At 42.9% G+C, this 24,993-nt stretch overlaps 1 protein-coding gene and 2 pseudogenes across 4 annotated transcripts; all 3 read left to right on the forward strand.

Annotated features, from left to right (window-relative positions):
* Window positions 1–2,166: 2,166 nt before the first annotated feature.
* Window positions 2,167–3,342, forward strand: LOC311032200 (4-galactosyl-N-acetylglucosaminide 3-alpha-L-fucosyltransferase 9 pseudogene; annotated as a pseudogene). Its single transcript has one exon. The product of its transcript is annotated as a 4-galactosyl-N-acetylglucosaminide 3-alpha-L-fucosyltransferase 9 pseudogene (transcript).
* Window positions 3,343–15,776: 12,434 nt separating this feature from the next.
* Window positions 15,777–16,952, forward strand: LOC311032174 (4-galactosyl-N-acetylglucosaminide 3-alpha-L-fucosyltransferase 9 pseudogene; annotated as a pseudogene). Its single transcript has one exon. The product of its transcript is annotated as a 4-galactosyl-N-acetylglucosaminide 3-alpha-L-fucosyltransferase 9 pseudogene (transcript).
* A 3,609-nt stretch (window positions 16,953–20,561) lies between these two features.
* On the forward strand, window positions 20,562–24,956 carry LOC311031811 (peroxisomal succinyl-coenzyme A thioesterase-like). Of its 2 annotated transcripts, none has more exons than XM_084038319.1 (11): window positions 20,562–20,760; window positions 21,673–21,878; window positions 21,953–22,052; window positions 22,419–22,609; window positions 22,751–22,914; window positions 22,995–23,114; window positions 23,271–23,353; window positions 23,438–23,531; window positions 23,850–23,930; window positions 24,066–24,207; window positions 24,498–24,954. In XM_084038319.1, the coding sequence occupies exons 2-11, from the start codon at window positions 21,686–21,688 to the stop codon at window positions 24,620–24,622; spliced, it is 1,293 nt and encodes a 430-aa protein (XP_083894445.1). In that variant the 5' UTR covers window positions 20,562–20,760; window positions 21,673–21,685; the 3' UTR covers window positions 24,623–24,954. The 2 variants fall into 2 exon arrangements, with proteins under 2 accessions (XP_083894445.1, XP_083894444.1); XM_084038318.1 differs by lacking the exon at window positions 20,562–20,760 and adding an exon at window positions 20,933–21,027 and having other exon boundaries at window positions 24,498–24,956.
* The last annotated feature ends 37 nt before the right edge of the window (window positions 24,957–24,993 follow it).

A 24,993-nucleotide genomic window follows, 5' to 3' on the forward strand; every position in this document is an offset into this window, starting at 1 on the left:
CGAGGTCCTAACCATAACTGACTCACCCCCTACAACCTCTTCAACCTCATCTTGGTCTTTCCCTTGGTAATAATGACATTTACATTTAGGTCATTTAGCAGACGCTTTTGTCCAAAGCGACTTACAATAAGTACATTTGTCAAAAGAAGGAAACAAGGAAACCACAACGAATCATTGCCGATAAAGTAAGAGCTAAAAGTAGAACAAGTGTTAGGTCCTCATCTGAGTAAACTAGTAGTTCAAGAGCAACAGTGCTACGATCAGAATAATGAGGGGAAGGGGGAGAAACAACAGATTCACCGTCACCCGTTATGAGCACATTCTTGTCCACCAACATACGCACCACAGCTTCTTTCAACTCAGCCTTTGCCATGCTTTTGGAAAAGCTCACACCAAAATGTGCCGCAATAGCAATCAGATCATCTTTCCTATAATGGTCAAGACGCTCAACCGAAGGATCACCAAGAAACTCCTCAATAGCAAAAACAGCCATATTTACTGAGGTAAAGAAACGACACAACCAACCTAACTAAATTAACACAACTAGCAGCCTATTTGACGTGCACCCTGCACACCAACACTCATATGTCTGTTGCTTAAATGGATTATTATACCGGACGAGCCCCCATTTATGTTACGCCCCTTGGTGGTGACTCGATAGAAGGGCGCAACATAAGGCAACAGACGTATGGTGAGGGTGCAATGACACAAAACCGAGAAGCAATCAAGTGGCAAACGGTAGTATTTATTGACTCAAAAAGACAAGCAGCACAGGGGGCAAGGAGGACTTAGTGTGGCACCAAAGTAAACAAAGGAAACAATAACCAACCCCCCCCCCCCCCCCCCGACAGGTGCTAAGCGCCATAAATACAGTGGGTGGTGCACACTCTAACCTAGGGTTTGTAACAGCAGGTAAACCTACGTGATGCAAGATGTATACTCCAGAGTATCTACCTGTCCTCGCTTGCTCCCCAAAAACAGCCGCCCCTGAACTCAACACAAAGGGGACTATATAAGGTGAGGGGAAGCTTGATTGCTGACTCGGAACAGGTGGGGTGAATGATGATGAGCCCAGGAGTAGATCTATGAAAAGTGACAGGAGGGAGACAAAAACACCACAGAACAGAACCAAACAAGACATGTCTGCAAAAGAGACATCATACTTAACCCCAGACGTAACAGGCAGATATAAATAACCTATTTTATTGTCTTTATTATGATTATTATCAACCACATGAGATATGTCTGTTAACAGACACACAATATGAGCCCACAGTCAAGGGTTAATATTCAACACATAATCTCTTTTACATTCTCCCACCTGAAGATCGTGAGCGACCAAAAACACAGTAAGACACTTTATTTGGTGGACATTTTTACATTTGATCCTTTTAGTTTGTGAAAAAATACATTGTATATATATATATATATAATCAGTAAGAGACACCGTGTTGATTTCACACAATTGTGAAATGTGAAACCCTCTGTCTAAACCCGAGAGCCAGTGGAATATCTCGGCCTCATGTAAAAAAATACAATCAAAAGTCTTAGTGGCAGGAATAGGGATATATATATATATATATATATATATATATATATATATATATATATGTGTGTGTGTGTGTATATATATAATTTATCTGCTTTTGTAAATCAGTCACTGGTTTGTGATGGGCTACAGGTTTAGCTGTAAATAAGGTGTGTCGAGGCTTTTAGTTATTCTGCTTGAGTAGAAGTTTATATTGTGTTATTACGGCACAGTTTGCTTGACCTTGACCAGAGTCTGAATCATGTGAGGCTGAACCATCCACATCCACACAGCAAAGTAGTGCCTGTCAGTCAGATTTGAGGGGAGCAAACGTCTCTTACTGCTGCAACACAATTAATGTATAGTTCACCGTCTTCATCTGATGGAATGAGTAGCAGGGTTAAGGGAACCCTCATTGTAGAACCACAGTTATTATAAAGAAACACGATGCGTTGTAAACACATTTATAAACATGTTCTTCACTCCACCCCGTGACCCGGCACCGGATAAGCGTTTGAAGATGCTATGCTATACTTCACTCCATAAATGCACTGGTAATTTAACATTGTGTCAATGCATTGTCCAGTCAAATGTTGTGTCCCAATAAAATGGCTCTATTTTCTCTCCAAAGGTGAGCCATGACCTGCTCAGCCTGCCACCGGACGTCTCTGCGGCTATTTCTCTTCAGCAGCCTGATGGTGTTGTGCTTGTTCATCATTTTTAATACGTACAACACCGACACGAAGTACCCCAATTTGGGCATTAACACGGAGAGAGGTCGCCAGTTCTGTCCTAAATTCCTGTGTGCAGAGAGAGCAGAGAACCAGGATTCAAACGCCAACAGTTCTACAGAGCTGCACATTGACCCACATCCCAGTCCCACCCAGAAGATCCAGGCGGCAGCAGAAGTGGACGCTGAGCCTGACACCATTTTACTGATCTGGATGTGGCCTTTTGGCTACAAATATGATCTCAGCTGCAGTGATTTCAATATCACAAGATGCCACTTGACGGACGACAAGGCACTTTTCCATAAAGCCCACGGAGTTCTCTTCCACCACAGGGACTTACATGGAGATCCATCAAACTTGCCGACTGTGCCGCGTCCTTTTTTTCAGAAATGGGTGTGGTTAAATATGGAGTCACCTGCAAACTCGGGTCGAATCCCTCAACTTGATGACGTATTCAACTTGACGTGCAATTATCGCCTTGATTCAAGTATTCCCGTGCCTTATGGGTATCTGTTGCCAGTGAAGTCTGAAGACCGAAGCTTCAAATTGCCAGCAAAGGACAAGTTGGTGTGTTGGATTGTGAGCAACTGGAAGTTGCAACATAGGAGAGTTCAGTTTTACAATAAACTGAAGGATCACATCAAGATTGATGCTTATGGAAACGCCTTTGGCCAACATATAAGTGACCAAGACTATTTAAAGATAGTTTCTAGTTGTAAATTCTACCTCTCCTTTGAAAACTCTGTCTACAAAGACTACATCACAGAGAAGTTATACAGCCCTATGATGGGAGGAAGTGTACCAATAGTTCTGGGCCCTCCAAGACAAAATTACGAGGACCATATCCCAGCTGACTCCTTCATTCATGTGGATGACTTTTCCACTCCAAAGCAGCTGGCTGAGAGGCTTCTCTACCTTGACCGAAATACTTCAGAGTACATGAGGTACTTTGACTGGAGAAGCAGATTTGAAGTCAAATTGTCTCACTTTGGATGGGAACATGCCTGCAAAACATGTAAATACTTACAAAACCACAGGGAGCACCAAGCTTTTCATGATCTCAACAAATGGTACTGGGGTTAAGTTGTTGTGATCGCTCACATCAAAATTCTACACATTGTGTCTTTAATTATTTCTTTGCTGAAGTTGTTAGGGGCGGCTGTGGCTCAACGCCAAATTGCCCCCGATGCTGAGCAATCGGGTGTGAATGTATGAGTTTGATCCTGACGTACATGTTTTCTGTAAGAAAAAAATCATGTAAAGACTTCCAATACAGCCAATAACATTTGCACCAAATTATATGTAATTATATGTAATAAACTGTCAAAATATGAAGTTGTATATATATATCCTATATGTCATCCTCAAGCTCGGGTCCTCTACCAGAGGCCTGGGAGTTTGAGGGTTCTGCGCAGTATCTTGGCTGTTCCTAGGACTGCACTCTTCTGGACTGATGTTGTTCCTGGGATCTGTTGGAGCCACTCTCCCAGTTTGGGGGTTACTGCCCCGAGTGCCCACGAGGACCACGCTAGCCTTGACCTTCCACATCTGTTCCAGCTGCTCTTTCAACCCTTGGTACTTCTCATTTTTCTCGTGTTCCTTCTTCCTGATGTTGGCGTCAGCTGGGATCGCCACATCTATCACCACCACTGTCTTCTGCTCTTTGTCCACCACCACTATGTCCGGTTGGTTAGCCAGGAGCTGTTTAGTCTGGAAGCTGAAGTCCCACAGAACCTTGGCCCTGTAGTTCTTATATAGATACACTCAACAAAAATATAAACGCAACACTTTTGTTTTTGCTCCCATTTTTCATGAGATGGACTTAAAGATCTAAAATTCATTCCAGATACACAATATTACCATTTCTCTCAAACATTGTTCACAAATCTGTCTAAATGTGTGATAGTGAGCACTTCTGCTTTGCTGAGATAATCCATCCCACCTCACAGGTGTACCTTATACTGCCCACAATAAAAGGCCACTCTGAAATGTGCAGTTTTGTCTCACAGCAAAATGCCACAGATGCCACAAGCATTGAGGGAGTGTGCAATTGGCATGCTGACAGCAGGAATGTCAACCAGATCTGTTGCTCGTGCATTGAATGTTCATTTCTCCACCATAAGCCGTCTCCAAAGGCTTTTCAGAGAATATGGCAGTACATCCAACCGGCCTTACAACCGCAGACCACGTGTAACCACACCAGCCCAGGACCTCCACATCCAGCAGGTTCACCTCCAAGATCGTCTGAGGCCAGCCACTCAGACAGCTGCTGAAACAATTGGTTTGCATAACCAAACAATTTCTGCACAAACTGTCAGAAACCGTCTCAGGGAAGCTCAACTGCATGCTCGTTGTCCACATCGGGGTCTTGACCTGACTCCAGCTCGTCGCCGTAACAGACTTGAGTGGGCAAATGCTCACATTCGATGGCGTCTGGCACGTTGGAGAGGTGTTCTCTTCACGGATGAATCTCGGTTTACATTGTTCAGGGCAGATGGCAGACAGCGTGTGTGGCGTCGTGTGGGTGAGCGCTTTGCTGATGTCAATGTTGTGGATTGAGTGGCCCATGGTGGTGGTGGGGTTATGGTATGGGCAGGCATCTGTTATGGACGAAGAACACAGGTGCATTTTATTGATGGCATTTTGAATGCACAGAGATACCGTGATGAGATCCTGAGGCCCATTGTTGTGCCATACATCCATGAACATCACCTCATGTTTCAGCAAGATAATGCACGGCCCCATGTTGCAAGGATCTGTACACAATTCTTGGAAGCTGAAAATGTCCCAGTTCTTGCATGGCCAGCATACTCACCGGACATGTCACCCATTGATGCCCAGGAAGCACCTGTTAATAAGCAAAGATAGTTTCAGTTTTAAATAGACTTGTGTATTGCAGGCAGCATTTATCAAGGTGTTCATCTGTGCTTTTTTCCATATCAAACCCTAATAGACTTAATGTTAAAATAATTTTCCCGTAAACGAATAAATTCACCCAAGGAGGAGATCGGAGACATAAGTAAAGTCGACGTCTGACTTTAATCTTGTACAAGAGGAGCAGTTACAATGCAACAACGTGTGAGGATGCTACAGAGGAAGTGCTCAAATCACTGTTGTGACTTGAGTCTTTTAAAGGCACAGGAGATAACGCGTCACTGACAGTTAACCTTCCAGTAGAACAAGACATCATGACTACCAGGCCTCTGATAACATTTAGGTCAGCCATGGGGATACTAAAGTAATAAACAGTTCAACACATAAAGCTGTAACCTGAACAAAGAAAACTTTAAGACATGAGGTTATACAAAATTCTTAGAACATTGGTAAACAGTATTCCTGCCCAATAATTGAAAAAGTCACAAGCAAAGACAGATCGCTCTTATTTACATAGATGTCAGCTAGCCAGCATTATCTATTAGCCGAAGAAGTCCGGACGGAGAAGCAATGTTCTGAACTAGCTCTGGTTACTGTACGACCAACAAAGTCAAACGCAAGCCCGGAGTTTTAATAGAACGGGCTTAATGACAACTTCCCAATAAACACCGAGGCTGATGCTAACGCTGAAGCTAACGTCGCCAGTAGTGTAAACAAACAGACTTGACACAGCACTCCCACAACGGGCATAATGCCCGACTACCCCCCCCAACACCCAGAAAAAAACACTGAACAAGCCACTAACTAACTAACAAAAACTAAACACTAAATAGATCACATACAAATAACGAGAAAATATAGAAATCACAGTCACTCAGAGAGAGCATGCAACAATACCACTGCATGAAAAGTCGGAATTTCGTCCCTGTAAACGCCCGGAAATGTCCCTAATTTTCGAGAGTTAACGACAGTATACAGGCTGCGAACGCCGCGTTCGTCTGTGCCGAAAATTGTCGAAAACGAACCACAGCGAAGGCTCTAATTAGCATATGAATAGCAGCGAAACCGCGCCTGGCCAGAGATGGCTTGAATTAGAGTCCTTAAGAGAGATATTAAAAACGGTTTCCCCATCTGCTCCAAGATTCCTGAAGAGAGTCCTTCTCTGACTGGAGTATATTTTGCACTGGAGTAGTACATGTTTCACTGTCTCACTATCTCCACACTCACATTTGCCATCAGGATGCTTACCAATCAGAGCCAACCCACTCCTCAGCCCACAGTGTCCAAGTCTCAATCTCGAGATTACTACAGAGTCTTTCCTACTGCACCTGTAAATGCACTTGTCTTTATTTACAGTTTCCTGCACTGAAAAATATGCCCTTCCTTTCCTTTCCTTCTCCCAAGACTTTTGCCACTTTTCTTTTAGATACCTGTTTATTATTTCACTATACTCTGGTGCCCCATATTGCAACTGAATTTGCACAATTTCCTCCATCACCGCCTGCTTTGCCATCTCATCCGCCTCCTCATTCCCTTTCACACCCATATGTGCCGGAACCCAAAGAAACCCCACCTCATACCCTGCCTTGTGGATTCTAAACAAAGATTGTAAAATTTCTACAACTAAATCAGGTCTGGACTTGGATTTAGCTTCTTTTATTGTAGTTAATGTTGCTGCTGAATCACTGCATATGATTGCATTTTCCTGTTTATTGTCCTCAACCCATCTTACTGCCAACAGAACTGCCACCATTTCTGCTGTGAAGACTGACATATGATTTGATATTCTGTATCTTTTTTATACCCGATTTCAGGTATGCTGATACCAACTGCCACTTTCCCACTCTCATGATCTTTTGACCCATTTGTATAAATTTGTAGGTGGTTTCCCCATTTTAGTTGCTGCCAGACTTTTACCTCCTTTACTACAACCTCTGACGTCCTTGATTTGCTTTTATTCAAAAGCTTTAGGTCAACAATGGGATCTGGAACCAACCATGAGGCCACAGCTGGACGACACACTGGAGGACACACACTTATATCCACAATTCCAATTTCCTGTGCCACAGATTTTAATTTTTCTGCAAGATTTGTTTTAGTCCTTTTTGATGTTCCCATAAACTCCCAATGTTCACTCAGAAGGTTCTTTGTTGGTAACATTTCTTTTTGTCCTTTGAGCTTCATTAAATATCTCAAACCAAGTTTATGTCTCCTGATTTCTAACGGCATCTCCCCCATTTCTATCAGTAATGCTGGTATTGGAGTTGTTCTGAATGCTCCACAGCACACTCTTAGGGCTTTTGCTTGGACGATGTCTAGTTTCCTGATCACTGACGGAGCTGCTGATCCATAAACCATACTTCCATAGTCAATAGCTGATCTTATCATTGCTCTGTAGATCATCATCATTGATTCTCTATCAGCCCCCCAGTCTGACCCAGCCACACACCTAAGGACATTAATTATTTTCCCACACTTCAATGAAACCATTTCAACTTGTTTTTTCCCTGTCATCCTTTCGTCCAGCCATATTCCTAAAAACTTAAAATACTTGACTTTTTCAAGATTCCAACACGGGTCCGACAAACCTACCGGAAGTCTTTGATCTTCTTCTTCTGTGATGTTTTTTTGGCAGTTTACAAGCAAGGTGTATTACCGCCATCTACTGGACAGACGTGAAATTCGATGGATATTTTCCAAAGAAGAATGACTCAAATCAAATAAAACATAAACAAATATATAGAAAACCAAATAAACAAACAAACAAATCAAAACAAAACAAAGAATACTAAATCCTGTTTGCTAACTGTGAGTCTTTGATAAAGGTTATTATGGAACTCGTGATATTTCCTGATCTAGGCTCATCCAACAACGTTTCCAGGGAAAAAACTCACTCACTGCCCTTTTCAGTTTTTCTCTTTGTCTAGAGAATCTTTCACAATTCAGCAAAACATGCTCCACATCTTCTCTCACTCCACAAAACTTGCATGTTCCAGATGTTTGTTCATGATTCATAAATACTGTTAAAACCAGTATGACCTATTCTCATTCGAGAGAACCAGACCTCCTCCTGTCTATTTATATAACTTGTTTTACTTCTTGACATATTTGGCTGTATTTTGTAAAGATGCCTGCCCCTTTTCTCCTTATCCCACTCAGTCTGCCACATTTTATTAACTTTCTGTTTGATGATAACCTTGATCTCTGATTAACTGATTATCCTCTTTTGCCAGCTTGTCTGCTTCCTTATTCCTCTCAACACCTTTATGCGCAGGGACCCACACGAATATCTCGCTCTCTACAGATTAGTTACTGCCTCCGCATCATTGTCTTCAATTACAGGTAAGAAAACTCCCTTCTAATGCCTCAATCTCTGTCTATAATGTAATGTCTAGTCCATACTGTATATATTCTGGAAATTGTCTATTATGTACACTATACATTCTACTCTATTTAACTCTCTTTATATAGTCTTAGTGTTAATCTTTTTTTTATATTGTACTTTTCTTGTTAGTGCATGTTTATTATATATAAAGGACTATCTTATCCCATCTTCTTAATCATATTCCAAACATCACCCACTTTTACTTCTGCAACTATCGTACTACAAGTCACGCCAATATTTCCTTTAAGCTTCTCTTACGACTCTTTTAACCTTTGACTAAGATTTTTTATATTCCATTAAATTGATATTTGATTTAACCTTTCTGAAAGCTTTATTTCTGGATTTAACTGCTTCCTTACAATCATCTGACCACCAAGGTAGCCTACCATTCTCCTTTTCCTCATGCCAGACGATTTACCAAGAACCTCCTCTGCTGACTCACACAATACGTTTGTGATTATTGAATTTAACTCATCAACATCATAACTCATATCTGACCTTATTTCCATCAGCTTACGGTTTGCCTACATGTTATATAGTCCCGAGTTTGCCTCTCATTTTCCATATTGGAAACCAGTTTTCCTCTAAACACAGACCTGTCAGATCTAGTAGTGTTCTTATGATGGGGCAGTCAAATTATACCACTATTAACTTAGGCATTCACACAGTTCGGTCGGAGTTTTTGCGACTGGAGCAGTTGTTCGTCACACGATGTTATTGATGAGAATTATTAATAACTGACCATTGGTCACTCAATATTTGTGATGTGACATATTGAGTTGTCTGGGGAGGGGTCATATTAATTCTGCCATGTTGATTGCATTGTCTTCAAATAAATAACGTACAGTCCCTAAATATATGTAATGTATGAACATAATGTATGTATAAAACACTATACGGAAAAGTAGTTTATCTGCTGTTGAGGTAGCAGTATCATAATCTGGTGCACATAAGTAATGTTTGACAGGTTTTATTGTATGATATAAAACGTGTGTGTGCTTCTGACAGGTTTTTTATTTTATGGCATGACGATAACCCACACCATCCCCATAACCATATTCCATTATTGTTCCCCTTTCAAAAAATAACCACCTGCAACAGGCCAAACACGAGAAAGGGCATCAGCAAAAACATTATCAGCGCCTTTCTTATGGCGGATTACTAAATTATAATTTTGCATAACCAGAGACCACCGCATTAAACGGCGGTTGTGGTTTTACATTTGATGCAGGAAAACCAGTGGGTTGTGGTCTGTGTATACAACCACAGGCTCCACACTAGACCCCACATATACCTCAAAGAACTGTAGTGCAAGCAGTAAGGCCAACGTCTCCTGCTCTATTGTAGAGTAGCGTGTCTGGCTGCTGTTGAACTTCTTTGAGAAGTACCCTACAGGATGGACCAAACCGTCGGAACCCATCTGGGTTAGAACTGCACCTGCCCCAATACAACTAGCATCAACTTCAATAGAAAAGGGTGCATCAAAATTAGGAGCGCTAAGGACTGGGGCATTGCACAAAAGGGCTTTACAGCTTTCAAAAGCTGTCTGAAACCTATCTGACCACACAAACGACACTAAGGGACTGATCAGGTCAGTCAGAGGGGCTGCAACCGAGGAGAAGTTCCTACAGAACCCTCTGTAGTAACCGGTCATCCCGAGAAATCGGCGCAGCTCCCGCCGTGTGGTTGGTACTGGGAAAGATGTGATGGCTTCCACCTTGGCCTCAAGGGGACGCACTTTTCCACCGCCAACCTGTTTTCCCAAGTAGGTCACTGTTGCTTTCCCAAACTCACATTTGGCCAAGTTCAAGGTCAGTGAAGCGCTGCTAACCGCTGGAACACTGTTCTCAGTGAGCCCATGTGATCAGACCACTCTCTTGAGTGTACCACCACATCGTCAAGGTACGCTGTACAGTTGGGCACATCTCCCAGCACTATAGTTACTAGCCGTTGGAATGTTGCCGGAGCATTTCGCATTCCAAACGCCATAACTGAATATTGGAGGAAGGTATCAGGTGTAGCAAAGGCAGATATTTCTGAGGTACTAGGTGAAAGTGGCACCTGCCAATAACCTTTTAAAAGATCCAGCTTGGTAACATAGGAGGCGGACCCAATGGTATCTATGCAGTCATCAATACGCGGCATGGGAAAAGAGTCAGGAACCGTGACCGCATTTACCTTGCGATAATCCGTGCAGAAACGGGGCGTGCTATCAGGCTTTGGAACCAACAGACATGGGGAGCTCCATGGACTTGAACTGTGGTGTGCCAAGTGATGCTCCAACAAATATGCAACCTCCTGCTTCATCAGTGATCTCTTCACTGTGTTCACTTGATAGGGATGCTGCTTTATCGGCTTTGCATCACCTACATCTATGTCATGTTGCAAAACAGTAGTGCGAGTTGGAACATCTCCAAATAGACAAGGAAAATTATGAATGAGCCCCACCATGTCAGCTTCCTGCTCTTTAGTCAAGTGTGGCATTAAGGAAGGAAGGTTCAACAACATCTCAGAGTTGGATAACCGAGGAGTTTGTTGTTGGACCTTGCGACCGTTCAGCCCATCCTCATCACTCACTGTGAGCATAGAAGGACTAGAACTCACAGCTGCTGGCACCGCAACTCCCACAGCGGCCACAGGGGGAGCACTGTGTATCTCAGCCTGCATGTCGCCTCTAGGATGGTACCGTTTTAACATGTTTATGTGACACACTCGTGTTTTCCTTCGCCTATCAGGGGTCCTGACAACATAGTCAGTATCACTTAACCTCCTCACAATAGAATAAGGACCAGAAAACCAAGCACACATAGAAGAGCCAGGGATGGGGAGTAAAACTAAAACCATATCATCTGACTGGAAAGAACATTGAAGTGCCTTTCTATCAAACTGACGTTTCATAGAGATCTGTGCAGCAGAGAGACTCTCCTTAGCGACACTGCAAGCCTCATGCAGCCGCTCTTTAAACCTGCTCACATAGGACAACACGTTTCGTTTGGCACGTGGAGACTCTTCCATAAGCTGCTCCTTTAACACCCTCAACGGGCCTCTTACTGCATGGCCAAACACCAGTTCAGCTGGGCTAAAACCCAGTGACTCTTGAACTGTTTCTCGGACTGCGAATAGAGCTAGGGGAACACCTTCATCCCAGTCTCTACCGCTCTCCAGACAGTACTTGCGCAAAACAGATTTGAAGGTCTGATGCCACCTTTCAAGGGCGCCCTGCGACTCAGGGTGATAAGCACTTGAGATTCTGTGCGAGATGGACAATGATTTTAACACCTGTTCGAATATACCTGAAAGGAAGTTAGTACCTTGATCGGTTTGTACTATCTTAGGCAGTCCAAACGTAGAGAAAAACTTGATCAGGGCTTTTACTACAGACTGAGATGTTATCTTCCTAAGAGGAATAGCCTCAGGGTACCGTGTAGCTACACACATAATCGTCAACAGGAACTGGTTACCAGACTTTGTTTTTGGCAGGGGACCAACACAATCTACCAGCATGTGCTCAAACGGCTCCCCCATAGCTGGAATCAGGTGAAGTGGGGCAGGTTTAATAACCTGGTTAGGCTTCCCTGTAACTTGGCACACATGACAGGTGCGACAAAACCTTTAAAGAAGTGCTTTCAAACTCGGTCATAGGTTTTTGTGATCCCTAAATGTCCAGACCAGGGATGATCATGAGCTAGAGACAAAACAGACTGTCGATATGAGGTAGGCACGACAACCTGAACCACATAACTCCACTCATTCTCGAAATCCCCCCGAGATTTCCACCTGCGCATCAGGACATCATTATCCACAAAATATGACACTTCCTTGTTTCTAACCATCTCTGGAGCAAGAGCAGAGGCAAAACATCGGGCTAGACTAGCATCTTCCTTCTGAGCCATGATAAGATTATTATGAGACATAGGCAACTTAGATGTTGTCTCAGAGGTAAGCTTATCCCGCTGGAGCGTTACTGGGTCACTCGTTTCATCAGTAGGCTGATTGGAGACAAGTGGGAAAGCAGGTGTATCAGACAACTCCGTCATAACTGGAGTCTAGTTTGTCACTTACCTTGTCCGGAACCATTGACGTTGGAGCTATCAATGTCTGGACCAAACCAACCTCTTTTGGTTGATTAGTTGGCTGTGACTGCTTGCGTTTTAACAAAAAACAGTCATTCTTAATGTGCCCCATCTTATGACAATAGTAACACTCCCGTTCCTCATTGTAGCGTGGAGCTAACGGGCGGGGCTGACTAGCCTGCGCAAAGGAAAGAACAAGTCGACTATCATTTCAGGGAGTACCAAACGTTTGCATATGAGTTAACACAAACTCGTCAGCGAGCACCGCAGCCTGTGCCAACGTCGCAACTTTTTGCTCATTGAGATACGTTACCAAGCGGTCAGACAGGCTATTTTTTAACTCTTCGAGTAACATCAACTCAGACAGAGAATTAAAATCCAACACGTTACTTGCTTTGCACCAACGCTTAAACAAAGTCTCCTTCTCACTGGCGAACTCCACAAAAGTTTTGCCTGACAACTTTTTGTGAGCTCTAAACTTCTGTCTATAAGCCTCTGGCACTAGCTCGTAGGCTCGAAGCACAGCCGTCCTTGATAGCCTCATAAGACAAGCTGTCTTCTAGAGAGAGAGAGGATAAAACATCCTGGGCTTTCCCAGTCAACTTACATTGGAGCAATATAGCCCAGACCTCTGAAGGCCAGTCCAAAGAGGTAGCAACTCGCTCAAAAGCGCTAAAATAAGAGTCTACCTCAGCCTCACGAAACTGCGGTACTAGAGCTACATTCCTGCTCACCTCAAAACCTCTCATAGGCATGGGAGAAGGTTGAGTAGGACTCACAGCTTTAGCAGCAGCCTCTAGTTCTAGTTGCTTTATTTTAACCTCATTCGCCATCCGGCGGTTGGTTGGAGATCTCAGCCTCCATTTCCAGCTCCATCTCCGAACAGCCAGCCGATGACTGTATTCAGCATCTCTCTCCTTCGCCTCTGCCTCGAACTGCAACCGTGCTAGACGTACCCTAAGGCGGACATCCTCACTACTTCTACCAGGGGAGAGTGGAGTAAATTTGGGCACTGTACGAGGAGTCTTAAACTCTATCTCGGAGGTCCTAACCATAACTGACTCACCCCCTACAACCTCTTCAACCTCATCTTGGTCTTTCCCTTGGTAATAATGACATTTACATTTAGGTCATTTTGCAGACGCTTTTGTCCAAAGCGACTTACAATAAGTACATTTGTCAAAAGAAGGAAACAAGGAAACTACAACGAATCATTGCCGATAAAGTAAGAGCTAAAAGAAGAACAAGTGTTAGGTCCTCATCTGAGTAAACTAGTAGTTCAAGAGCAACAGTGCTACGATCAGAATAATGAGGGGAAGGGGGAGAAACAACAGATTCACCGTCACCCGTTATGAGCACATTCTTGTCCACCAACATACGCACCACAGCTTCTTTCAACTCAGCCTTTGCCATGCTTTTGGAAAAGCTCACACCAAAATGTGCCGCAATAGCAATCAGATCATCTTTCCTATAATGGTCAAGACGCTCAACCGAAGGATCACCAAGAAACTCCTCAATAGCAAAAACAGCCATATTTACTGAGGTAAAGAAACGACACAACCAACCTAACTAAATTAACACAACTAGCAGCCTATTTGACGTGCACCCTGCACACCAACACTCATATGTCTGTTGCTTAAATGGATTATTATACCGGACGAGCCCCCATTTATGTTACGCCCCTTGGTGGTGACTCGATAGAAGGGCGCAACATAAGGCAACAGACGTATGGTGAGGGTGCAATGACACAAAACCGAGAAGCAATCAAGTGGCAAACGGTAGTATTTATTGACTCAAAAAGACAAGCAGCACAGGGGGCAAGGAGGACTTAGTGTGGCACCAAAGTAAACAAAGGAAACAATAACCAACCCCCCCCCCCCCCCCCCCCGACAGGTGCTAAGCGCCATAAATACAGTGGGTGGTGCACACTCTAACCTAGGGTTTGTAACAGCAGGTAAACCTACGTGATGCAAGATGTATACTCCAGAGTATCTACCTGTCCTCGCTTGCTCCCCAAAAACAGCCGCCCCTGAACTCAACACAAAGGGGACTATATAAGGTGAGGGGAAGCTTGATTGCTGACTCGGAACAGGTGGGGTGAATGATGATGAGCCCAGGAGTAGATCTATGAAAAGTGACAGGAGGGAGACAAAAACACCACAGAACAGAACCAAACAAGACATGTCTGCAAAAGAGACATCATACTTAACCCCAGACGTAACAGGCAGATATAAATAACCTATTTTATTGTCTTTATTATGATTATTATCAACCACATGAGATATGTCTGTTAACAGACACACAATATGAGCCCACAGTCCAAGGGTTAATATTCAACACATAATCTCTTTTACATTCTCCCACCTGAAGATCGTGAGCGACCAAAAACACAGTAAGACACTTTATTTGGTGGACATTTTTACATTTGATCCTTTTAGTTTTTGAAAAAATACATTGTATATATATATATATACAGTATAAATCAGTAAGAGACACCGTGTTGATTTCACACAATTGTGAAATGTGAAACCCTCTGTCTAAACCCGAGAGCCAGTGGAATATCTCGGCCTCATATAAAAAAATACAATCAAAAGTCTTAGTGGCAGGAATAGGGATATATATATATATATGTGTGTGTGTGTGTATATATATAATTGATCTGCTTTTGTAAATCAGTCACTGGTTTGTGATGGGCTACAGGTTTAGCTGTAAACATAAGGTGTGTCGAGGCTTTTAGTTATTCTGCTTGAGTAGAAGTTTATATTGTGTTATTACGGCACAGTTTGCTTGACCTTGACCAGAGTCTGAATCATGTGAGGCTGAACCATCCACATCCACACAGCAAAGTAGTGCCTGTCAGTCAGATTTGAGGGGAGCAAACGTCTCTTACTGCTGCAACACAATTAATGTAGTTCACCTTCTTCATCTGATGGAATGAGTAGTAGGGTTAAGGGAACCCTTATTGTAGAACCACAGTTATTATAAAGAAACACGATGCGTTGTAAACACATTTATAAACATGTTCTTCACTCCACCCCGTGACCCGGCACCGGATAAGCGTTTGAAGATGCTATGCTATACTTCACTCCATAAATGCACTGGTAATTTAACATTGTGTCAATGCATTGTCCAGTCAAATGTTGTGTCCCAATAAAATGGCTCTATTTTCTCTCCAAAGGTGAGCCATGACCTGCTCAGCCTGCCACCGGACGTCTCTGCGGCTATTTCTCTTCAGCAGCCTGATGGTGTTGTGCTTGTTCATCATTTTTAATACGTACAACACCGACACGAAGTACCCCAATTTGGGCATTAACACGGAGAGAGGTCGCCAGTTCTGTCCTAAATTCCTGTGTGCAGAGAGAGCAGAGAACCAGGATTCAAACGCCAACAGTTCTACAGAGCTGCACATTGACCCACATCCCAGTCCCACCCAGAAGATCCAGGCGGCAGCAGAAGTGGACGCTGAGCCTGACACCATTTTACTGATCTGGATGTGGCCTTTTGGCTACAAATATGATCTCAGCTGCAGTGATTTCAATATCACAAGATGCCACTTGACGGACGACAAGGCACTTTTCCATAAAGCCCACGGAGTTCTCTTCCACCACAGGGACTTACATGGAGATCCATCAAACTTGCCGACTGTGCCGCGTCCTTTTTTTCAGAAATGGGTGTGGTTAAATATGGAGTCACCTGCAAACTCGGGTCGAATCCCTCAACTTGATGACGTATTCAACTTGACGTGCAATTATCGCCTTGATTCAAGTATTCCCGTGCCTTATGGGTATCTGTTGCCAGTGAAGTCTGAAGACCGAAGCTTCAAATTGCCAGCAAAGGACAAGTTGGTGTGTTGGATTGTGAGCAACTGGAAGTTGCAACATAGGAGAGTTCAGTTTTACAATAAACTGAAGGATCACATCAAGATTGATGCTTATGGAAACGCCTTTGGCCAACAAACAAGTGACCAAGACTATTCAAAGATAATTTCTAGTTGTAAATTCTACCTCTCCTTTGAAAACTCTGTCTACAAAGACTACATCACAGAGAAGTTATACAGCCCTATGATGGGAGGAAGTGTACCAATAGTTCTGGGCCCTCCAAGACAAAATTACGAGGACCATATCCCAGCTGACTCCTTCATTCATGTGGATGACTTTTCCACTCCAAAGCAGCTGGCTGAGAGGCTTCTCTACCTTGACCGAAATACTTCAGAGTACATGAGGTACTTTGACTGGAGAAGCAGATTTGAAGTCAAATTGTCTCACTTTGGATGGGAACATGCCTGCAAAACATGTAAATACTTACAAAACCACAGGGAGCACCAAGCTTTTCATGGTCTCAACAAATGGTACTGGGGTTAAGTTGTTGTGATCGCTCACATCAAAATTCTACACATTGTGTCTTTAATTATTTCTTTGCTGAAGTTGTTAGGGGCGGCTGTGGCTCAACGCCAAATTGCCCCCGATGCTGAGCAATCGGGTGTGAATGTATGAGTTTGATCCTGACGTACATGTTTTCTGTAAGAAAAAAATAATGTAAAGACTTCCAATACAGCCAATAACATTTGCACCAAATTATATGTATTTATATGTAATAAACTGTCAAAATATGAAGTTGTATATATATATCCTATATGTCATCCTCAAGCTCGGGTCCTCTACCAGAGGCCTGGGAGTTTGAGGGTTCTGCGCAGTATCTTGGCTGTTCCTAGGACTGCACTCTTCTGGACTGATGTTGTTCCTGGGATCTGTTGGAGCCACTCTCCCAGTTTGGGGGTTACTGCCCCGAGTGCCCACGGGGACCACGCTAGCCTTGACCTTCCACATCTGTTCCAGCTGCTCTTTCAACCCTTGGTACTTCTCATTTTTCTCGTGTTCCTTCTTCCTGATGTTGGCGTCAGCTGGGATCGCCACATCTATCACCACCACTGTCTTCTGCTCTTTGTCCACCACCACTATGTCCGGTTGGTTAGCCAGGAGCTGTTTAGTCTGGAAGCTGAAGTCCCACAGAACCTTGGCCCTGTTGTTGTTTTATATAAATATATATTGCTGTCATAGTCCTGTATACAGTGTGATTTTAGCCTTACAAACATTTTAATTATAATTCAATTAATAACGAAGTGTATACATATATTATATTTAATTTAAACGTTTTATTTTTATTTGCTGACATCACACGTGCAGCAAATCTTGGAGGACCTTGCCCACAGACCTCTGACCAAGTGACAATCCCCACCTTGTTTCTTTTCCAAAGTAAAAGGCTACATTTACCAGTGATAGCCTACAGGTGCCAAGAATGGTTAGGATGTTAATTCCTTTTTATATATGTGACAATGTTACATGACTACAACAAATTGTACCAAGAAAATATGATCTTGGTTACTGTAATTGCCTTAAAATAAATCATAATGCAATTCAGTACCACCCAGAGATAAGTAACACACAATAGGGTGGGCTTAAGCATGTGTAGAAGGGTTCAAAGTCCACCAGAGAGTTCACGTGCATTTGTAGATTACTCTGAGCTGTTGTGGATGTGTTGGGAACCTGCCTCAATCTCTGTGAGTCCTTTTGGTTTAAAAGACCGCTTCAAACACGTGTTTGTATGTATACTTGATTTAAAGAGTGGATGTCTTGAAGCTACGCTGACTTTTAATTCATTCATCAGCTGCAGTGATAGCAGGATGCAATGCTTAATGTGGAGGAGTTTAAATACTGCACACAATCATGGGCAGAGGAAATATATAAGAGCCAAATGTGACATCTATGGATTATTTTTCATTGTTTATTTAAGAAAGTCTGCTCATGTAAAAAAAGTAATTAGTACTTTGCTTAAGTCAGTAATCACTGTGTGCACAGTTAAGTTAATATTGGAAGATACAGAGGTGTGTTAATGATGTTGTTCTTTATATCATGATTTACATCACATATTGTGTGGGAGTCACAGTCATGTTGGGCATATTAATGGACAATGGACAGTGTCAGCTTATGTACTCAGTTACTGTACAATAAAAATGATACTGTATGATACTGTAGCTGTTTAATACTGTAACATCTTCCTTCTGCTGCATGTGAAATCTTTTACAACCTGTGGTGGGTCAAACAAACTGCACTTTCAACCATTATGATTTATTCAGTTTTTTTTTACATTGTTTTATTACATTTTTTTTGTACAGTTTTAGCTCTTATGTCAGTTACATTTCACTTAGTTTACGTACTAATTGAAGCCAGACTACTGTGTTTTCCCTAAACCTAACTTACTCTAAAGACATGATAATCTCGATGGCTGTGTCCTTGAAAACTTGAGGTCGACCTCTGCCATTGCAATTTCATCTTTGAGTGATTTGCTTTGCTCAAGTTAGTCAACCTTAATTACCTCAATTCAGTTTTATTCATACAGCCACATATCCCAACACCTCCTGTGTCTCTGGAGTCTCACATTGGATGAGGAGAAGCTCCCTAACAAAACAACTTTAACAGGGAAACATAATATAGAAGCCATTAACATCTCTGGAATCGCCATTTTCTTCAATTATATAATTATCTAGCTAGAGCCAGATGAAGGCCAGCTGCCACAGCACACATGATCTGCTTCACTGTGAGCCAGGAGAAACCTGATGGATCAGGCTTGTGACCTTCCCACAGCAGGGGGTCTGGGTCGTCACTGAGACCAGCATACTTTCATCATAGCCCGAATGGTGCTGAAGAATCACCCTCATTTAGAAAGTGTGGGGAAATCCTCAAAATGTAGCATCCTACTAAATGGACATCTGGACAAAATCCTTTATTTCGGTAAAATGTGTCTGCATGCTAACTCGCTCTGTTTGGGGGCTTATGATGCTCTTCTATTTTTTTATTTTTGAAGTAGATTTTTGTGAATGCTTTTTTGGCATTAAAAATGATTCCTGAGATTACACATGCTGTTATGGATAGAAATTAAATTTGCATGCAATGTTGGTAATATGTGTAATTAAGTTGACGGCGTTGCCAGTAACAATTACTTTACAACTGGAGTATGTGGCACTATGTGGCAGAATAAAACTCTGCCTGTCACACACCGAAGGCCTTCCCAGTCTTCTCTGGTTCACAATCGTCTGTATGTAAACGTAACCATCACTGCACAGACCCAGACTGAATATAACCTCCAGCTTCATCATTTATATTCAAAGTGTGAATATTTTTGTGTTTAACAGGACAGCAGGGTTATTTTTAAAAGTGATCTGATTTGACCAGGGCTCATTATGGTCACCAGATTATTCTGGTTTAATATTGGTGAGGTCCAATTATTAACCAGGGTTGTGCTCCTGCCAAGAAGGGCTGCGGTAGAATAGTCTATTTTTTTAGGGAAGGTTCCTAACTAAAGAAGTGACCCGGAAGTAAACAAGTCACCGCCATGATAAGAGCCGTTTGAATTCTCTACATTTAAATAAAAGGAGTTCCAATGCTTCCTTTCAGAGCTCCTTTAGCATAGGATGCAACGGACCTTCCTATGCGAAAGGAAAGGAGATTACACCGACCCACAATTCTTTGCGAGAGCAACATTTAAAGTGCCGCACACCTCGTTCATGAAAACAAACTATGCGTATTTGCATATTTAACAATTCCTTTCATGCAGACATATAGTCATTGGAACTGTGTTGATAAATGTGTGGACAGCGATAATAATTTAATGGTATTTTTATTTATTTCAATCATGTTACAAATGTTTGACCTAAACGAAACTAAAACCACAAATGAAATGTAAATACAGCAAACGGTCAAACAGGAAGGAGGAGCTGCTGGACCTGAAGCCGGTCAGTGAACCAGCTGTTTATAAAACCAACATGTGGAGAAGTGGACGACGCCTTTTTTGTAGTCCATTATTGTAGTTTCTCCAGCGCAGACGCACGTCAATCGCCGGCGCCGATCATCAGCTGTCAATCATCAGCGGCGCGTTATAATGACGTAGCTTAGTGAAAGTCCGGTCGGATTCTCTGAGCACCGCGGTCGTCTTTTCCTGAATCCCTTTGAGTTCTCCTATCGCCTTTCCTTGACCCTTTGACGTTTCCTCCAGAGGTCAAGGAATAGGAGTTAGGAATAGGAGTTAGGACCTTATTTTTGGACTATTGGACTGCAACCCATGGTGTTTGAGCTTCACATACATACTGCAGGACGAGTATCTGACCTGCCTCAGGTTGCTACTACACTAATAACTCCGTCACTTTTACACTTTAATGTTGTCATTGGTCAATGTGAAACTAATTCTAACACTTTGTGGTTATTAATCATTCTGTGATAATGCATAGTTCAATCTTTATTAGGTGATGAGATGTTTTGTAAGTCTTTGTCTGAAAAGTAGTTAGTAGTGTTAATGTGGGGGAGAACAGTGACATGGAAATAAACCTAACAACACTATGATAAAGCTATCAGAGTGGAAGCAGATACTAGCTGTTAACTTACGGTACAGTACAACTGTCAAACCTTACTGAAACTGCATCTTCTTATCATACTACTACCACAATACTACAGACTGATACTTCTACTTCAACAGCAAATACACAAATGCATCCATTGTATATGCACAACTTATATTTGGTGTCATTATTTATATTTTTTTATACTTATTTGACTTTACATGTGTATGACTTGTCACATTATGTTTACGATGTGTATTGGCTCATTATTTATTATGAACACAACTCTTTCTTCTTAACACTTAGCATTTGCAGCTGTACAATTTCCTGAAGGGTCTAAAAAGTATTCTGATTCTGTTCACAAAGTACTTCAAAATATACTTAGTATGGGTTACGTGGAGGGTTTTCGAATATTGATCAAGAATCATTTAATCGTTAACTTTTGTGATGCATGCCTGCTGCCTCCCACAATCAATGACAAAGTTGTCATAACAAAGTCATCCTGTCATCTTGCTCTAAACCTTGAGAACATCCGTGACATTCACACACGCTCACAGCCTTCAATCAAACTCTTTTTATGCTTCTCAGTAATACAGAACATGGTTTATCAATTACTAACCCCCTTCTTTTTTTGGGAGGATCTCCCTTCTATAACTATAACTCCTCTCATGCACGTCTGCATTCGTCCACAGGCGACCCTCCACCATGTCCCACGCCGCCCCTCCGCTTCTCTTCGTTGCCCCCTCTCGAGCTCTGGTGGATGAGGAGTTCAAGGTGTTGGTGGAGAATCTGCCTCCAGGATGTCCGGTGACGCTCCACTCCCTCCACCCCTCTGAGGACAAGGACCTCTGGGAGGCCTACGGACACTACATCAGTGACAACCAAGGAACCGTGTCTCGTGGGTTTCACTTCTTTTCACCTGATTGGCTATTTTGTATATTTTGTTTTGTTGACACTTGATTGCTTTTGCAGTTGCAGAGGATTTGAGTTTTGGGGGAACGTACACGGGAAAAGAAGCCATGGGTCTGCTGTGGAGCATGCGTCCTGTCCCAGGCAGCCGCAAAGGTCTCAGGTAGTAAACGTTCAGTGGTGTGAAGCTGCAGAGAAATCAATAACACAAATTAGTGTCATATTTACTACTTGATCTCAGATCTCACAGATAACATAATGCCACCATTAATTAAGTTAACAACCTCAGAAATATTAGAAAATATGGAAATAGACCAGATCATTTTTTTCATCTTTTTTTCTGATCCACAGTCCGAAACTTCAAAATGATAATATTAATATTGCATTAAACAAAGAAAAGCAACAAATCCTCACAATAAGTTGATTATTATGAAAATAGTAATGGTCAGAAAGAAGAGAGCTTGGCAGAGCTCTGTAGCTCCGCCCCCTCACCTCAGCATAACACACCTTGAATCTCTTTACCTGCCAGGCTGAGGAAGCTGAACGTCTGCTGCCCCCTGCTGGTCAAGATCTCAGTCTACAGTGGACACGTGTCGGAGGGCTTCAGGGAGCGGGCTCCTCTGGCCTCCTCGCTCATTGAGAGATGGTACATGGCTCCGGGGGCCCAGAGGATCGAAATCAGGGAGAAAGGAGTGCGAGGGACCCTGTTTATACCTCCAGGTCCACACGCATCACCTCAAAAACACATTTCCTCCTCTTACCTTCCTTTTTATTTGTCTTTAAAGAGTTTTGTGTATGCTGTGACCTATATTTTCTGTTAGATGATTAAAGATGATTCAAATCAGTTCATCCTTGCCTCAGGTCCAGGACCGTTCCCAGCTCTGCTGGATCTATGGGGAGGCAGTGGAGGGCTGGTGGAGTATCGTTCAGCCCTGCTGGCAGCTCACGGTTATGTTTCTTTGGCATTGGAATATTTCAAAGCAGGTGAGCTGGGGACAGCAGGCTTGGAGGCCAAATACTTTGAGGTTTGTCATTATCATACTGAGTTATTCATGTTCAAGGAGCCGGTCGACCTTGTGTGTTTCATAACTCCCCTTCTGCACAGACGGCGTATGACATCGTCAGGGACCATCCTCAAGTGATCCCCGACAACGTTGGAATGTTTGGCCTTTCCCTCGGAGCGATTATCACCATCTTGTTGGCAGCGGAGAGCAGCGTCATCAAGGCAAGGACCAAATGCAAAATATCTTGGAGATGCTTTGACCTAGAATACGTGGCTTAATGCACAAGAGCCACAGAGGGCTGAGTTTGCAGTACGTTGGGCCCTGATAGCACACAGAGGACAACCAGTGTCTTATGGTGCGCCGCTGTTCTGTTCCAGCCTCGGTGTTGCGTTTGTGTCAGCGGTAACCACTATTATCCACGTGGGTTGACCCTCGCAGAACTCAATCGGGCGTTGGTCTCGTAGGTATTCTGTCAGCAGCATTCATACAGTAAACAGTGTTTCTGTGCTGGACTGGTGTCATGGTCGTTTACTTGTGACGGCAGGAAATTACAGAACGCACATGTGGACGAGAACAACCATGAGATATGGCGAGGTGTGGCTCTACCGGTTCCCAGTGATCCCTCACAGAAAGTGGATGTAAGTACGCGTTGCACTAATGACACACAGGATTGAGACTTTATAGTTTTCTTAAACAGATATCAGCCTTTCATTAAAGAACCACAACTCAGGTTCAAAGTTGACGCATAAACACATTTTTAAAGTCGACCTGGAATGAAAAAGCCTTTTTAACCCTTTTAGATCACATCCCCGGTCATAGCGTTCACCTGTTGAGCAGTGTATGCCGATGAAATCACACAAAAAATGAGTAGCACAGAGCTAGAGAAGGTCACGAGGTTATCTTTTAATCCATGAAGCACACGTTCAACTTGTTCTTTGTGGTGAATTCGCTTTGAGGTGGGGAGAATAAACTGTCCAGTGTTGTTGGTCAACGGCCATGATGATCAGAACTGGCCCACGGTGGAGTATGGTGAGGATGTGAGTACACACACACACACACACACACACAAATCTAATAACTAAGTAATTAGTAACAAAGCAACAAATAAAAATTGCATCATCTGTAGCACCAGAGACAATTTGTGCAGTTTTGATGTGACCTTTGACCCTCAGATGGCCCAGATGATGAGGTTAACAGGGAAGGAGCACTTGCTGACCAGACTTGATTACCCGGATGCAGGACATCTGATTGAGCCGCCCTTCTCACCTCACTTCAGAGCTTCTAATTTTTTAAAGGGCGACAGCAGAGACAAAGGTGAGTCTTGCTCAGGCTTTGTTTTTGTTTTGTTGGTTCAGGATTATTGAAGACAAGGACCAAATATGTTAATCAGTCCCAAAATAAGGTCCCATGGTGGTCCACAGGAAGGGTCGGGACTTTGAAATCTCCAAATCTAGGCAACTCACACCAAAACAATCTAGATTGATGAAAAGCACTAGAAGTAAGAGGGGAAATATGTATTATAGATTTTGGGGTCAACTGTCCCTTAAAGGATAGTGTATGTCGATGCACTCTCATCTTGTCTCAAACACAACACTGTGTTTCAGTGATGCTACTGTGGGGAGGACAAACCAAACCCCATTCGGACGCTCAGGAAGACTCCTGGACGAAGATCTTGGCCTTTCTGCAGCAGCATTTGTACTCCAGCCACACTCCCACAGCCAAGATGTGAAAACTGACCACACAGCAGCACAGATCGCCCATCAGTCACTGCTGGGAAACGTAGTGTTGTGTCACTAACTTTGCTCTTTCAAAAATAAATGATTTCCCTTTTCGGGGGAGCTGATAGATAATAGGAGAATGGTTAAATTTTTTTCTGGGACATTTAACTCCATGACTTGAAAGTTGGTGAAGAAAAATAGACAAGAAATTGAACCCCAAATTCCTGCTGAAAGGTTTGTGAGTGTGTGAATGAGCATTAGATTAGATCTTGATGGGCAGGTGGCAGCTTGTATGCAGCGTCTTCCATCACCGTTTAATGAGTGTGTGTGTGTGTGTTGGCACTTTGATGGTTACAACCCTAGAAAGGAGGTTTATGAATCC

This window comes from Eutrigla gurnardus, assembly GCF_963514095.1.
Source record: "Eutrigla gurnardus genome assembly, chromosome: 21".
NCBI classification, from domain to species: domain Eukaryota; kingdom Metazoa; phylum Chordata; class Actinopteri; order Perciformes; family Triglidae; genus Eutrigla; species Eutrigla gurnardus.